At 44.0% G+C, this 17,374-nt stretch overlaps 1 protein-coding gene across 5 annotated transcripts in view; it reads left to right on the forward strand.

The window, feature by feature from the left end:
• MED12L (mediator complex subunit 12L) overlaps positions 1–17,374 on the forward strand; it is a 152,601-nt gene that overhangs the window by 134,214 nt on the left and 1,013 nt on the right. For 4 of the 5 annotated variants that reach the window (XM_030495049.2, XM_030495053.2, XM_030495050.2 and 1 more), the window contains 5 exons: positions 6,410–6,499; positions 9,870–10,093; positions 12,026–12,182; positions 13,224–13,289; positions 17,105–17,186. In XM_030495049.2, the coding sequence (XP_030350909.1) occupies positions 6,410–6,499; positions 9,870–10,093; positions 12,026–12,182; positions 13,224–13,289; positions 17,105–17,186 (619 nt within the window). The remainder of the gene's footprint in view (positions 1–6,409; positions 6,500–9,869; positions 10,094–12,025; positions 12,183–13,223; positions 13,290–17,104; positions 17,187–17,374) is intronic. The other variant, XM_030495051.2, reaches the window with a different exon arrangement.

The following is a 17,374-nucleotide window of genomic DNA, read 5'->3' on the forward strand; positions in this document are numbered from 1 at the left end:
CTTTGAAACTTCATTTGCCCTTTGGTCTCTTAGTCCCTTCTATTTTTCCTGTGTTTCATAACATCAGGTTTTCTTCTGCTACTTGATGATATTCTTGTTCCCTGTTGTGTCGCAGAGGCCTTCATAGTGGAATTGCATGGTGCTGTGTACAACTAAGCTACACGTAAGCAGCAGAGGCCCAGCAGTGCTCCTCACAATTAAAAACCCAGGAAGTCCATCAGGAGCTGTTTCCATACACGTGTGCACGCAGACACTCTTGTGTTCTCTAGAAATAGCTGATATTTCTTCTCACATTTTTGCAGAGTACAGCTGCAGTGTGCCAAACCGCACATGGCTGTTGTGCAACACCCTTCAGAGCCTGAGCGAGTTTTCAGAGTATTGCTACAGATAGGCTGCTTTTGAACAGATGGCATAAGAACAGAAAATTGTTTTTTGGATCCCAGATAAACAGCAATATGTGTAGTTGGTGGTAAAACCAGTAACTTTTCTTCTTTATTTTAAAGTCCTTCTGTACCCATTCTTACCCTCACTGAAGTATATATTATATTGCTCTTATGCTATCTTGCCTTCAAACTCTGTGATGTGCCCACTTAGCTCAAAATAGTAAAAATTTTCAGCAAGTCTCCTCATAATTTATCCCACGCTGTCTCTGTTTCATTACAGCTCTCATTATCCTTCTTACCCCTCTTTCAGTCTCCCTGCAAAGCCCTTTGTGGTGCTTAAACTGCTAATGGGCTATAATAGTTCTATAGGGGACTGTTCATAATTGTGAAACCAGGATTTCTCTGTTTCAAAGAGCCCTTCAAGCTCCAGATGTGTGTTTTATCGTATCGGTGGTACAGTGGAGATTTGATCACTCATTAGTGTCCTGTGGGCACTATGAGGTATTCAGGATCAGGTACCCTACATGTTAGGGTACTGGGCTCTGTGGTGAGCCATTACTTCTTATTTAATAGAAACCCTGTGGTATTTTTTACATTAGGCAATATCTCACTATTTTAGTGGTAGGTCCAGCTGGCTTTCAATTACTATGATAGAATACAGGCTTCAGTGAGAGTGTTGAGTAAACAAATGATGATCACTAGCTGTGGCTAGGGGATCAAAAAGTAGTAACTGAAGATCTAAAATAACACATTATTCTCACATTTAAGAAATGCTGTTTTTAACATTGTCACATTTAGAGGAAAAAAGATGTTGCATTTCTCTTTTGGTTTAAAACAGGAATAGTGTCTGAGGTGTTAAGAACAATGGTTAACTTCTGCTCCGAAGCATGGCATAGACAGGTTGTCAGTAGGGAGAATAAACTTACCATGAAGACATGTATCATGTCTAAATAAGATTAATAAGGTGTCTGTGAGTAATTTTTTCATAAAATTTGGATCAAACTGTTAGAATGTAACAGTAAAAATGTAAAAGTTGCACTAAAATTCAGCAGGGTAGGTTCAGGTACCTGTTTCACCTAAGGTGCAACATGTGCTGGATGTTCATCAGTCAGCGGTTATGTATCAGCTGTGGTTTTATTTCAGCCATAAATAAGCTACAAGTTAAACAGATGTAAACAAAGTCAAACCAGAACTATCCAAACCCAAACTTTGTTTCCCAGTTACTTCCACATAGTGGCATGCACAGCCAGGTCTGTTGTGGTGTGCTGGAGACAGGTGGACACATTGTTTTCTCTCTTCTAACATTTTGCCTTATTGGATGTTTGGGAAGATTTATTCAGCCTGATATGTGAAAACTGTCACTGTAGTGAAATGAATAAACATTTCACCAGGCTGACCTGTCTGCTTGCTTTGTTGTCAAACCCTGTGCTGGCAGTGCGGACACCAGAGAACCCCTGGCAGTCCCCATGGCCCGGGGCTCTGCATGCTTCATGGCACTGGGGTCTGCCCCAGAGGGACGCGTGCGTGGTGCTCTAGGTCAGAAACACATCCCTGGGGAGCTTGCATAGTTCTTCCTGTGGTCCTGGATTTAGAGTAGGAAATGCTATAGCAGTGAAGAGCCTGGAGGTAGTAATTGAAAATTTAGGAACAAGATGATTTGTAAGCATTGCTACTGTGTGCCGTATGTTGTTAGGTAGAGCTTAAAATAAGGAAGATTTCGTCTTTGTTTTTTATGTTTCTGCCCCTGCAGAATGAAATTACCTACTCAGCTTGAAGTCACTAGCAAGGGTCTAGACAGTTCTGTAAAACCAGTGCAGAAGGGCTCTGCTCCTCAGTGCTGTGCTACACATGCTGTGCTCTTGAAAACAAATAGCTGTGGTGCCAGATCTTTAAGAACTACGACTTGTCAAAAAAAAACATTGAGTATTATGTATAGAGTTGTTAATAGGCTCCTGTGGATGAGGAGTTCCATCTACATTTAGAGTTTCTGTTCATAAATTTCATGAAAGTATTGAGCATAAAAACCACCTAAAAGAACTTTGTTAGCATTCTTAAATGCCATTCCTAAACAGCATTTTGAGTACATACAGGTGAACTCTGTAAAGGTGCTGTACTGCTCCACTAACAGACCAAGCCTAATTGTGTATATTCTTTGTATTGTTTGCTATTTTCTTGCCTGTCCTTTTCTTTAGGATGTCTGTAGCACTGCTGTATCCCTTCAGGATGGCTTTGACAACATAATGGTAACCACCTTGAGACCGTGAACTTCTCCTTATTTTTTCTTTTGCGCAGACATGCGTGCATTTCAACACACAGGCTGCACACTTTGCTTTTGGTACGAATGATGCGCTTTGGCACTCCTCTCACCTAGGTAATGCGGTGCCTGCATGTGGAAGGCTGTGAATAATACACTTGCACATACAGAATATTTTTTTCTTGTAAATATTTCCAGTAACTGCATCATTGATCATTTTTTTTCCTCTTCTGTTGTGTTTCTCACTGTGAAAGATTGGGAGTAGCTGCAAGATCTGTCTGATGCCATGTTCATCTAAGCATGGCTGGCGTGGTCGGCTTGCCCTCATCTCCAAAACAAGTAACAGTTAACACTTACCTGTTAAATTATTAGATTTCATAGAATTCAGTCATTTCTGGGGAAAACTAATGATGCTATGAAGTTTCATCCCTAATACCCGTGTTGGAAAGCTTTCCAGGTACTAATTAGAAAACCTGTTTCAGAATTAGTTTGCAGGACTTTCATCCTTTTTTAGGGAAACCACAATGTTGTTAAAAGCACTAATTGGAAAGACAAAGCAAAGTGTTTTTAAAAAGGCTTTGCTGCTTACCCCGTTGTCCGTATTTTGTATGTGTGCAATTATTCGTGTTATTACTGGTAGCATGTCAGAACAGGGTATAGCTCACCATATTTGCAGTTAATAAGGCACACCTAGGTAGGCAGGAAGTATACAGTGAGGTGTCTCAAATCATCATCATCTTATCTAAATAAGTGTCAGTGTTCCACTACCTACTTCTGAAGTCAGATGTGGTCAGATTTTGGTCAAAATTAGTGCCATGTCTGCTACAATTGCCTTTGCCAGTCCCAGCACCACATAGAAAACAAAATTCCTTCCAGATACATGATGGTCACATACCTTAACAAGAAAACGCAGTAAATTTTGCTTCAATTTAGGGTGCGAGTAGAACAAAGAGAACAGTGGTTATTACTGTAACGTTGCATTAGCATTGAATAAAACATGTTTGGGGTTTTTCTCCTTTTTTGTTTTGGGGTTTTTTTTTCTGTTTTGTTTTTGTGTGACATGTATGCACAGTTCTGGCTTGCAGCAATTGACCTGCATGTGTAGTCAACTCATTATTAAATTATGCCTGGAGGGATAAGTCCCTTTGAATTTAGCAACATCTGCTGCTGCTGCTGCTCAGGAATGCAGAGCTCTCACAACACAGGAGCATGCTTGGTGGCCATGTGTGGCCATGGAATAAATTGATTTGTGCCCTACCTGATGAGCAGCTTTTTGCTTACATTTCACATGTGGTGGTGTGCGTGTGCTTGCCTGGCCTGGGCAGTGGTGCCTTCAAGCCAAGTGTGCTGCTCTTGGGCCTCACACCCTGCCAGCTCTGCTGCTCTGCGTGTGCTTTACATGGTGGGGAAGAGATGGGTGGTAACACTTGCCTGTGGCTTCCTGCCCATTGTTTGTCATGGGGATTGTGCAGCTGCTTCTTCAGTATTTTCTTATAGAATTAGGGCCTAATCCAATTTCCACTGATGTAACTTGCCCTGAATTTGGAGGGACGCTGTTTCCACTGCATGGGTATAAGCGGACAAATTTTGCTGCTGGGCACACCAGGTTAGCTGTCGCTGAGAGAACCAAAGGACAGTGCATGGAGCACCGCTTCGCAGGCCAGCTTCCACAGAGCCCACAGCGTGTTTGTATTTCTCTGGGGAGTAGTTTAAGGCACACATTATTCTAGAAATCAGTCATGGTTTTACCAGATTTCATCTTTGGGTGACTTCAGGTTATATCTTTATCTATGCTGTGGTTGGCACCTTATGAAAAAGTTTCATCATCAGTTTGCTCAGAGAAATTATTGTTCTTTTTTTTTTTTGTTTATTTTTTTGCCTCTGTTTAAAAAAAGAAAAATCTGATACACTTGAGTATCTTCCCCTGTGCTTGCTGTCATCTGTTTTATGTGTATCCCATCTGCAAGATGTACATTCTGTTCAGTGTTTCAGTTTCTCACCCATCAAGTTGTTGTTTCGAGAGTTTCCCATCTGATTTTGCAGATATTTTTCCAGATAAACTTAATTTTGTCTGAACTTCTTCAGGACTGATGGATGTTACTCTGTTCACACCTCCTGTACTCCTTAATTTGTTTTTCAGAATTTTCTATGAGATTTGGCTTGTTTTTAAAACAAATCTGTAGTGTGGCTTATGCCTCCTTAGTGTAGCTTGTCATATCAGAGCTCCCTTCTCCCTTGTCTGCACCTTAGGGACCGCTGTAGTGGTGGTGTCAGAGCCTAGCTAGGTCAGTCTTCTTTTTGTCTGTTTTTAAAAGAAAGGTAGGTATGAAGAATAAGTGTGTGACAACCCTGTGGCACTCTATGGCAGCTTTGCCCCTGGTTTTGCACCTTGACCTCTTTTGTCTGTTCTCTACCCAAAGCACTGGGTGGTTAATCCAGCCCTGGTCACAGCAGGCCATATCTCCTGGGGCTGGATCGGTTGGAGCTGGAATGCTTCCCCCTACCGCACCGCTTCCCTGAGTAATTCCCCTTCACAGAAGGTAGTTCTGCTTGTTTCTCAGGTCTGTTGATGAGGATGCACATGTTTTTAAACCCAATCCAAAATAATAGTTGGATTGCAGGATTGCTGATTGTGCTTACAGGCTTGGTAATGTTTGGTACAGTTACACTTAAAAGGATGAGAGCAGGTAAAGGAGGAGAGTCCCAGTGATGCTTCAGTATTTTATCCCATGTGAAATTTTCTATTCCACTGGGTAGCCCTGATGGTAATGCTGCTGCTTGCAGTGCGTTCAAATGTCACTTTTAGCCTTAAATTATAATACATCTCTGTAAGGATATCCTGATTAAAATGGCAGAAGCTTTGTTAGAGGACTTTGATTTTTTTGTTTGGTTTTGTGATGAACTGGGAAGCTACTAGCAGGAATGAGCGTTGCTGCTTCCAGCTCATGTCTGCCACTGAGCTTTTTTGAGTAGAATGGATTTCGAAATCATGAGGTGCAGCTGTGCAGCACCACAATCTCGCAGAAAATATGCAGACTTACTTGTATCCTTGGCAAATTCTCATTCACCAGTTTTTTACAATCTTGGTCCTGAAATTAAGTCTATATTTATTTTTTTTCCCCTCTTTTCTGATGCTTAAAAACACACAAATGCAGTTAAAGGTGAAATCTTTAAATTATTTCCATTAGGTACACATAAATATTTTGGCAATCTGAAATGAACAAATGAGCCTGTCTGCTGCTCGCAAGTACGAAGTGTGTTTCCAGGCTGTACTGGTTGGGAGCTGGAGATGCTTGCATTGCCCATTGATCATACTGGTATGATCAAATTTGCTGATCAGCATTTTGCTTGCATCATCTGGGGAAAGGCTAGTAATCAGGTAGCCTGAGAAAGATACCAACTGTGCTATAATAGAGATTAGCATTCACTCTAAGCTTCCTGTATGATTTAATGTACTGTCTTCAAGACAGCTAGAATACTTTTTTCCTAATCCTTTGCAAAGCCCCATTTTAAAGGGTGGCTGTTCAGTAAAGGGCTGTTTCTTCACTGCTGCAGTATTACAGTAGTGTCAGACATCAAGCAAAAGTCAATTCTTCCATCTCCCTATGAGTAAATACAGTTCAGCAGTTTGGCAGTGAGCAATGGTGCTGTCTTGAAGGAAATGGTCAAGCCTCTCCACGACTCTGTAGGAAACAACTTGGTGGGGTTTGCGCCCAAAGCTGGCCTCGTCTGGAGTGTGGAGGCTGTATCTGATGCGTGATGTGTCTTTCAGGGTCAGCCAATGGACCAAGCTGCTATTTTCTCTCCACAAGTTCGACCCCCGTCTCAGCTTTCACAGTACCCAGGGTTACAGCAAGCACAGGTACTGCATTACTCCCATGGCATGTCTGCATAAAAATGCCTTTAAACGGAGCTCCTTTACCTCCCAGTGTGCTCTTCTGTGCTTGGGATGTGCCTCTTGCATGTGGCCTAGAGTAATGATGAGCTCCTGCTAGGATGCTTGTGGTCTCTGTCAATATTTTTAATATGGCCACTTCCCAGTTTTTCCTAATACTGTTGCTGGTAAAGGCAAGCGTATTTCAGCGCTAAGCCTGAAATATGGCAAATTTTTGGTGAAATAGTGATACCAGTAACTCTTTATTATGTCACAGTCATAGAATCATAGAATGGTTAGGGTTGGAAAGGACCTTAAGATCATCTAGTTCCAAGCCCCCTGCCATGGGCAGGGACACCTCACCCTAGACCATGTCACCTAAGGCTCTGTCCCACCTGGCTTTGAACACTGCCAGAGATGGAGCATTTACCGCTTCTTTGGATAACCTGTTCCAGTGCCTCACCACCCTCACAGTAAAGAACTTCTTCCTTGTATGTAACCTGAACTTCCACTGTTTAAGTTTAAACCCATTCCCCCTTGTCCTGTCGCTACAGTCCCTAATGAAGAGGCCCTCTCAGCATCCTTGTAGACCCCCTTCAGATACTGGAAGGCTGCTATGAGGTCTCCACGCAGCCTTCTCTTCTCCAGGCTGAGCAGCCCCAACTTTCTCAGCCTGTCTTCATACGGGAGGTGCTCCAGCCCCCTTATCATCCTCGTGGCCCTCCTCTGGACTCGCTCCAACAGCTCCATGTCCTTCTTACGTTGAGGACACCGGAACTGAACACAATACTCCAAGTGAGGTCTCATGGGAGCAGAGTGGAGGGGCAGGATCACCTCCTTCGACCTGCTAGTCACGCTTCTTTTGATGCAGCCCAGGATATGGTTGGTTTCTGCGCTGCGAGCGCACACTGAAGCCGGCTCATGTTCAGTTTCTCATCAACCAACACCCTGAAGTCCTTCTCCACAGGGCTGCTCTGAAACTCTTCTTTGCCCAACCTGTAGCTGTGCCTGGGATTGCCCTGGCCCAGGTGTAGGACCTTACACTTGGCTTGGTTGAACTTCATGAGGCTGGCATTGGCCCACCTCACAAGCATGTCCAGGTCCCTCTGGATGGCATCCCTTCCCTCCAGTGTATCAACTGAACCACACAGCTTGGTGTCGTCGGCAAACTTGCTGAGGGCGCACTCAATCCCACTGTCCATGTTGCCGACAAAGATGTTGAACAAGACAGGTCCCAACACTGATCCCTGAGGGACACCACTCGTTACTGTTCTCCAATTGGACATTGAGCCATTGACCGCAACTCTTTGCATGTGGCCAGCCAGCCAGTTCTTTATCCACCAGGTGGTCTGTCCATCAAATTGGTGTCTCTCCAATTTAGAGACAAGGATGTTGTGCGGAACAGTGTTGAACGCTTTGCACAAGTCCAGGTAGATGATGTCAACTGCTTTGCCCCTGTCAGTTCTGTAGCCCCATCATAGGAGGCCACCAGATTGGTCAGACAGGATTTCCCCTTAGTGAAGCCATGTTGGCTGTCACCAACCACCTTGTTGTTTTTCATGTGCCCATGCATGGTTTCCAGGAGAATCTGCTCCATGATCCTGCCAGGCACAGAGGTGAGACTGACTGGTCTGTAGTTTCCCAGGTCTTCCATTTTCCCCTTCTTGAAAATAGGGGTTATATTTCCCTTTTTCCAGTCATCGGGAACTTCACCTGAGTGCCATGATTTTTCAAATATGATGGACAGTGGCTTAGCAGCTTCATCTGCCTGCTCCCTCAGGACTCACAGATGGATTTCATCAGGCCCCACGGGACTTGTGCGCATTCAAGTTCCTAAGATGATCTCAAACCTGATCCTTTCCTACAGTGGCCCTAAGGTTTTCATTCTCACATTCCCTGCATCTGCCTTCCAAGACTTGACCGGTGTGACTAGAGCACTTGCCAGTGAAGACTGAGGCAAAGAAGTCATTGAGAACCTCAGCCTTCCCCAAATCCAGGGTAGCCAGTTCTCCTGTCTCCCTCCAGCGAGGGCCCACATTATCCCTAGTCTGTCTTTTGTTTGCTACCTATAGAAGCCTTTCCTCTTACCTCTGACATCCCTGGCCAGATTCAATTCTAACTGGGCCTTAGCTTTCCTAACCTGGTCCCTAGCTTCCCAGACAATCTCCCTGTATTCTTCCCAGGCCACCTGTCCTCACTTCCACATTCTATAAGCTTAGTTTTTCCTTCTGAGTTTTCTCAGCAGCTCCTTATCCATCCATGGAGGCCTCCTGGCCTTCTTGCCCCATTTCCTTCTTGTTGGGATGCAACGCTCCTGAGCTTGTAGCAGGTGATCCTTGAATATCAGCCAGCATTTTTGGGTGCCCTTGCCAAGAGATTTATCCCATGGAACCTTACGGAGCAGACTCCTGAAGAGGCCAAAGTCTGCTCTCTTGAAGTCCAGGGCAGTGAGCTTGCTGCATGCTCTTCTCAGCGTCCTGAGGATCTCAAATTCTGTCATCTCATGATCATTGCAGCCAAAGCTACCCTGAAGCGTCACACTCCCCACCACCTCTCCCTGTTGGTGAGTACAAGGTCTAGCACGGCACCGCTCCTTGTAGTCCCCTCAATTACTTTCAAGAGGAAATTGTCTTCCACACAATTGAGGAACCTTCTGGATTGCTCGTGTCAGGCCATACCACAGTACGTCCCCACAGTAATGTCCCCCATCACAGTTTTCCCTTTGACCCTGACCCACAAACTCTCAGTTGGCCCATCACCCGTCCCCAGGCAGAGTTCCATACTTTCCAGCCTAGCCTATCATTGACATAAATGGCAACTCCCCCTCCCCATCTGCCTGACCTGTCTTTCCTAAAGAGCCTATAACCTTCCATTCCAACACTCCAGTCATAGGAGCCATCCCACCATGTTTCTGTGATGCCAATGATATGTCCCCGTAGACATGCACATATCTCTAATTCCTTTTGTTTATTCCTCATACTACATATGTTTGTATAGTGGCATCTGGTACATCTGGTATAGAGGTCATTTGGGGGTGGGAAATGATGAAGAGAGAGAGGTGGGGCTGTGGAGCAGAGCCCCACTTCTGCTCAGTGCCGCCCACAGAAGGGTGGCACGGTGTGGGTTCCATCCTGCAGTGTGTGACCACGTTGCAGCTGCCTGAACTCGCAAACAGAAGTGGGGTATAGCCAGAGTGAGGGACACACAAGTCAGTTCATTGGTGCAGCAGTGCGTCTCACTGAGTTGCCTCCAGTTTTCTGGGCTTTGGCTCTTTGAGAAGGACCAGCTATTTCTTTAATAGTTAGGCTAATTTAAATATGGGCACAGCAAAGTCACTCTCCTGTCTGTCTCCCTGCAGAGCATGCCTCACGGATACACCATGTACAGCACTCAGATGCCTTTGCAGCAGCAGCAGCAGCCTGGCAGTGTAGTGCTCTCCCCCAGCTACAACCCCCGAGCATACTCAGCAGCGCATTCCAGCCCCACGCTGATGGAGAGGCTGCGGCAGATGCAGCAGCAGCCCAGCGGATATATCCAGCAGCAGGCGGCTGCCTATGTCCAGCCTTTGGCAGGCGCTCAGCGGTGAGCTTCAGTTCTCCCAGCTGGTAACACTGCAGGATTTTAATGGCAAATTTGTTTAAAGGTCTAAAGCTTTATTTAAAATACAGTGTATTAATCCAAATGAAGTTAACATTGGGTCTAATTAGCAAGAAATAGACCTTTCTCTCCAATTTCCCCTTGTTTTTTCCCTCATTTAATTTTATTTTAAGTTGGTCTTGGCACATATTGTAGCCCAGTTGTCCTGTGTGTTTGTGGAACATAAAAATTCATCTAAAGTCAGCTGTTGGATCCTATTTCTCTACACACGCAAATATGGTATCCATATTATGCTAACGTGTGTGGTATTACAACATAAATATTCCAGGTTTACCAAAGGGTCTGTAGTCACAAAAACACAAGACCAACTTGGTAGTTTAACTAGCAATAGACGAATGAATTTTGCTTAAGCGTGAATAGACTAAATTGACTTCAGTTTGGAAGTAGCTGAGTTGCAGTGCCTATGAGAAACAGGAAATATTCATTGGTAAAGAAATGTAATGAAAGAGAAGACAAATGAAGCAGGAAAGAAATCTGTAAAAGGGAGTGTTACAGAGTAAGCTGAGTGGAAAACTAGAGTTTCCAATTACAGTCTTGAATCAGGTCTTTTTTCTAATAGTCTAGCATTGTCCAACTGACAGCACAGCTCTGCTCCTAACTGAACCAGAAATTTCCACTTTGAATAGACATGTACAGTAGAGTGACTCCCAAAAACCACAGGGTCAAATTAAAGAGAGTGTGTGGTGTGTGTGTGAACAGTCAAAATTTGCAAGGTCTTTCTCAGTAGGCACTGCCCAGCTGTAGCTGAAGGAGCGGCTGTGCAATGCGGCCTTCTCCCCATGCGCGGGTTGCAGGTTCACTGAACAGCACAGCAGTGCATAGACGTTGGTCATCACAAGGTGGTCTGGCCTGTCAGCAGAGCTTCTGTCCTGTCTCGCTGCTCCCATGCAGTTCATCCTGCAGTACCCCTGATGTTACCAAGTAGAGATGCTCTTTCTCTGCTTCAGCTCTAATTTGATCCCAAAACTAAAGTCTCCTTTAGATGCTAAGTTCAAGTGTGCTTGGATGGCTTGCTCATCAATTGCTTGTTGTAAGCAGAATATGAGTGTCATGTATGTAGCTATGCAATTCTCTCTCAATCCTTGTTATTTAATGAAATCAGTGTTTCTGGAATTGTGTTACTATATATTCTGCAATAATCCTTAACTTCTTTTAAGTTCTTGCAAGCCTGGATATCTTAAGAGTATGTTCAATTTGGGGCATTTGCACCTCTTCAAAAAGTTTGGCCTTGACTTGGTTGACAGCCTTGTATGAAAACCTACAGATGCGTTGCTTTAGGAATAAAGCTGCTAACTTGAACTGCCTTCTCTTTTCTGAGTTTTAAACAGGCAAGATAAATTGCAAGCTAGCTAACATGTTTTCCCCATGTATATCTTTCTGCTTCGTCAATGTTAATTACTGCCAAAAGATCCAAAGAAACTATTTTTTGCTTGGTGTGTTTTTTTTGTATTTTAGAAAGTAAAAAGACCACCTTGTGATGACTGATTTTAAATTCATGGTAATGTAACTATGAGGTATTTTGGTCTGGAGAACATTTTAATGCTTATGTTGAATTCTTGCTTGAAATGTAGAAACTCGTCACTCTCTCTAATAAATCAAGAGTTGAATGCTTGGATCTGTTCCTGTTTAGAGGAACATGTTATTATGTACATCAGTTACTAGGCAATAGCATGGTATGGTTTCTGTTATGGAATATTGTTCAAAGCATTCAGATTTGGAAGTACATTCTTCCTGTAAAATGTAGTGTCTTTTAGATCCATGGAAGTCTAATGTTGCAGTTTATAGTTGAGTACTCCTAGACTAACTTGTGCTTGGTCTATAAATGAAGTATAATCCATTATATTTTTCCTCAATCAGATTGAGCCATCAGCCTTTGCAGCCAAATTCACTGGTTGGAGGGGGACTGGACAGTGCAGTGGCTGCAAGTCCTCATCCGACCCTGAACTCGGTACAGCTGCCTCCGGAGCCAGTGAGACAGAGACAGCAGCAGATGCGGCAGCAGAGACTCTTTCAGGTGAGGGATGTGGCTGCACTGGTGGCAAGGGATATTTCAGTGCAGGAGAGGAGTGTAAATGTGACTGTATCAGGTGATGGTGTTACACACTAGGACATGCCTTCAAGTCTAAAACCAGCAGATCCTGGTGCCATAAATCGTAGAATCATAGAACTTTTACTTGAGTATAATAATTCATTGTTTACATTTGGAACTTCCAAAAGAGAGTTCTGGACAGATGTAAAATTCAGTACATTAATTTTTCAAGATTGTAGAATGCCTTTGGAGAAGGTAAATTTGAGAATGGCTTAGCTGAATGTGCTGAGACAAAAGCAGTGGCTGTGCTATCTGGCCTTATAATGTATACCAGTTAAACCAAAGGGCTTGCTTTCTGGCCTATTTCCTATGTTCTGATTTGCTGATACATTTTCAATTCAGAGGCAAGTATCAGTTTATCACCTAAATACATACGGCTTGGCACAGGGGAAGTATATTACATTAAAAATCCTTCCCGTAGCCCTTTGATTAATTTTGTGTTATCATTTGAATGCAATAGCTGTCTGTGCCAGTTCTTGTTGAATGATAATGTACTTTATATAAATATTTTTATGTTGTAGTAAGCTAAATATACCAGGGTTTGAGGTTTGGGTTTTGGTGGGTTTTTTTTTTTGTCTATTAACAATGCTCCTTGTCAGCCTTGGTGTGGCTGATGCTGAAAGTGGAGAGCTGTGGGGCTGATCTCCCAGATGAGGCCTGCAGTAACCAATGCTGTAAGCGAGCCCAGATCCTGTGCTGGAAATCAGTCATGAAAAGCCACACTGCTTGGCCTGTAGTTGCTCCCCGAGGCAGTGTGTGTGCTGTGTCATTCTTGTTTCAGTCATAGAATCATAGATTAGTTTGGGTTGGAAGAGACTTTAAAAAATTTCTTCCTCCCGTCCAGCCTGAATCTTCCCCCTTTTAGTTTAAAACCATCACCTCTTGTCCTATTGCAACAGGCCCTGCTAAAAAGTCTCTCCCTGTCTTTCTTATTTCTATTATTTTTCAATGCCTGTTGTCTCTCAGTTGCAGCAGCAGCCGGGGCAGCAGCAGGCACTTGGTCTCCAGCCTGTGCAACCGCAGCAGCCTTTGGTAAGCAGAAACAACTGACAGATATTTTGGGGGGGTGCAAGGGTAGTGACAGGCTGGGGTTTGTCACAGCATGGCAGCCTGGGAGATGGGATTTGTGCAAGCTTCCCTGCACTGCTGCCTGCCTGCCGATGCTGCTGCCATGGTGCCTGCAGTGCCATACCTCTACTGCTCTGAAGGCAGGATGGGTGGGTGCCCAGTGTGGGTGGTGCCAGCTCGTTTTGCTATGTTTTGAGCAGGCCACAAGCTGCGGCTGCGATAACAGTGTATTAGCTGGGGCTCAACAGCCTCTAGTGCATCTGGGGAGCTCCTGGCTGGCTCTGTCTGTGGGCAGGAGCAGACTGCATCTGTCCACAGAAGACCATGTAAGTGCGTCCATCTTGTCAAAGCATGGCACGAAGTGGGTTGCGCATGTGCTGAGGTGTCACTGGAGGTGACTTCACCTGCTGAGCTTAGATGGGGAGGGGGATGCTGCTTTGAATGCAGGTCTTGGCAAGGAGGGCTTGTGCACTGCCCTGCTCACCCCCAGTGCCTTTGCCACAGTGCGGTTGAGTTTGCTGTCCAAAACCACTCCTTCTAGGACTGGAGCACATGCTGCCTCCTGCACTGCCATGGTTCATTCACCAGTTTGTTCAAAACTGATACCAAAGTTGGGCCAATGATGACATGTTGTTTTGGTTGAAAAAAGATTTGCGTATGTGTAGGAAAAGTTCAAATGTTTCATTTTAACATATCCTTTTGAAGTTACATGTAGCAGTATTGACTTAAAACTAGTCAATACTAGTGGCTAATATCCCAAACAATACAGATAACCATCCATTGCAGTTCTTTTGAGAGTTACTTAGGGATATAATAAAAAAAATAAAGGGTACTGCTGTGTTTCTAATTCTGTATGTCTCTTTCATCACCAGTAAAATAAGACTGTCCAGACTAACTGCCTTAAATCTATTTCCGTGAACTCAGAGGCGAAAAAAACGAGAGACTTTAAAGTCATCCTCAGACTTACTCCTAGCGCAGCATAAATAAAGGACTATTTTGAAAATCTGATACAGAACCAAGTGCTGTTAAGCCCCTCTGGAAAATCAGGAATCTTTTTTTCTGGGGGTCTAAAGATACCTTTTGGTAGTCCCAAAGCAGCAGGCCAAGGCAGGTTAACCCCTTACTGCAGCAGGAATGATTTCTTCCTGTTTATGCTTGCTGTGCTATGTGGTTTTATAAGTTATCCTAACTAATATATCGTAATAATAATGAATAGCCCTTGGTAACTTAAAAAACTTGAAATTGGTAAGAAATACCTGTAGTTGCTTCTGATGCATATAAACTGGTGGATTTTTTTGTATTTGTGATATTTTAAAGTGAAAGCAGGGCAATGTCTACAACTGAGGCTACTTGTGGAAGTAGTTTCTGCTGTAACACTAGGAAAAGCATTCACTTGGAAATGCAAGGTGCTGATGGTGGCATTTTTGCACGTTGCTATGTTTGGGGGAGCGTCCACACTCCCTCTGGCGTCGAGTGTGGACACTGGCAGCTCCACCACTGCCAGGCTCCAGTCCGGCCTCAGGTCATGTCACAGGAGACCATTAGTGACTTTGGGCCTCTGATTTTTTGGCTGTACTGCTAACAGGCCAGGGAAAAATGGGGTTTGTTGTTTGAAGATCCTTTTAAATGTAATCATTAGTCATAAAACAGAGCTGCATGAAGACAACTGGACAAAATTACTTTTGAGACACTCCTTTATGCTGAATTGGAGCCTTTTATAGTTTAGTGAGCGATATTACCAATCACTGTCTCTACCAAATGATTGTTATGGACACATCCACTGAATTTACAGTGTCATTATGCTTGTTTCCTCTATTTGGGCAGTTTTTCCACACAAATCTAAGGTAGGTGAATATAACTAGAAAAAGTTTGCTGTAGAAAAATGGAGAATACAGTAATGCTGAAATTGCTAGTTTCTGAGTTTAAAAGCATTAATCAAGAGGATGTGATAGAGAAACTTGGAGGCGGCTTGTAAGTGCAAGAAACCCTGAGGTGGTTAATGCTTTTGACTAACCTCAGCATTTACTAAGGACTGTTAGCCAGAAGATTACACAATGTATTCTAAGTAAAGGGTTTGGTTTCAGAAAGGGAAAAGATGCTGGAATCTCGTAAAACACTGAAACTCCCTTCAGTAAGCAAAAGGTTTCACTGAAACAAAGCATGGGTGTTTTCTGTGGTGCATATGATGTTATTAGAGTATTGAATAACTCCGGTTGTATTCAACACATGAGGTTTTCACACTAATCAGGTAATTGCGTGTGCAGAAGCATAAAAAGTTACTTCATTAGAAGCATTTTCACCAAATCTAATGAGAAGGAAAATTCTGGGACTTGGAAGGCAGATCTATAGAGCTGAGAGGCCCTATGGGTTGGCAAGACAGTATGTGGTGGAGGCTTGGTCTGGTCTATGCTTGCCAATACAGCAGTGCCTCCAATGGTCGTGATTTCCCTCCCAGGAGCACGTAAGCAATGGGGAGCTGTGCCCTCAGTGCTCTGCCTTCTGGAGTCTGAGGTACCTGGTGCACAGACATTCTTCTTTCACACGGGTGACATATTTTCCAAGGGAAGAAGCACTTCTTGTATACACAGACCTCTGGCCCCAGAGGTGTCCATCCCGATGGTACACACAGATGGTCTGTTTCAGGTTGGTCTGTCGTACCTCAGTAGTGTGGTGTGCTGTATATTCAGTGCTCTGACGTACAGGTTGATGATCAATAGATGTTGTTAACAGAGAATGATTTTTTTTTCCTGAATGACAGCTGGAAGCATGGAAAGTAAAACGGTGCTTGTTCTCCAACCCATCCTTACTTGAACAATAGACCTCAGGGGTCAGCTAGCTGGGGAATAATGCATGCTGTCAGATGGAGCAATTGGAGACTAAAAGTTCTGCTTTGATGCAAACATAGATAGGGTGCAGATTTGTGGAAGTCAGTGCATTCTTTCAAAAGGATTGAAGTAATGATTTAATTTAGTAACAGCAGATTTCTTTGGAAACTTTTTGTGTCTAATCCCATTGTGCTTAATGCCGTGGACTAGAAGGGCCTTGTCTTGGTCCCTGTGGGCTTTGGGTAAGGATCAGAACAGTGATTATTTTCCCCAGTGGAGAAATGGTCTGGGCTGGGTGGGTGCTGATCTGTGTCCTGTTCCACTGGAGCCAGGAATGGAGGGTGCAGCTACAACCCCGCAGCAGCTGGACAGCGCAGTGAACAACCTAGGCATTGTGCTTACCCTTCCTCACATCTGAAGTGCCACTGCCCTGGGGAAAATGTTTTTCTAGAAGCCTCTTTTTGACTGTTATGTTTTAACTACACAGAAGTGTTTAAAAATGCTAAAAAGACTGTTGATTTTGATTTGCAACTTTGATTTGACTTGCCTTTGCACAATGCAGACAGTAAAGCTGCTTAGAGTGACTGGCAAGGTGAATATTAGCCTCTTCAGAGGTGGAAGAGACAGAGACTGACTCTGTCCCTTGTGCTCAGCTGGACACATGTGATGCCTGTAATGCAACTGGAAATGTGTGAGATTTCACACATCTCAGTCTTTAAGGGAATGAAGAGAACAAATGCTCTGGGAGCTCCAAGTGTGCTCCATGTGTCCTTGCTGTGCTGTTAGAAGCCGGTCAGGGCCCACTGGGGAGAAACATCTGCTGTCTGCTGCCGCACATCCAGGGAGGGCTCTGTCAGCAGCCGATGGGTTGCACAATCTGAACTCCTCTGCAGTTACCTGACACAGCACTTAATACTGTGCCTATTTATTTCTTCTTTCATGTTTCTTTTGCAGTTTCCAAGGCAAGGCTTACAGCAGACGCAGCAGCAACAACAGACAGCAGCGCTGGTCAGGCAGCTCCAGAAGCAGCTCTCCAGTACGTGAGATGCACATTTATGTAGATGTATATAGATACATACGTGTATTTGAATGTGGAATTATCTTTCTGGAGATGTTCTGCTTATTTAAATGCTGCCATACATATGTGTAAGAAATTTACTTGCTGACAGCTGGTTACCCATCCCAGCAATGATGCAATACCAAAATTCTGGTGCTAGTGCATCC

The sequence above is a fragment of the Strigops habroptila genome, chromosome 8 (assembly GCF_004027225.2).
Source record: "Strigops habroptila isolate Jane chromosome 8, bStrHab1.2.pri, whole genome shotgun sequence".
In the NCBI taxonomy this organism is placed as follows: Eukaryota; Metazoa; Chordata; class Aves; order Psittaciformes; family Psittacidae; genus Strigops; species Strigops habroptila.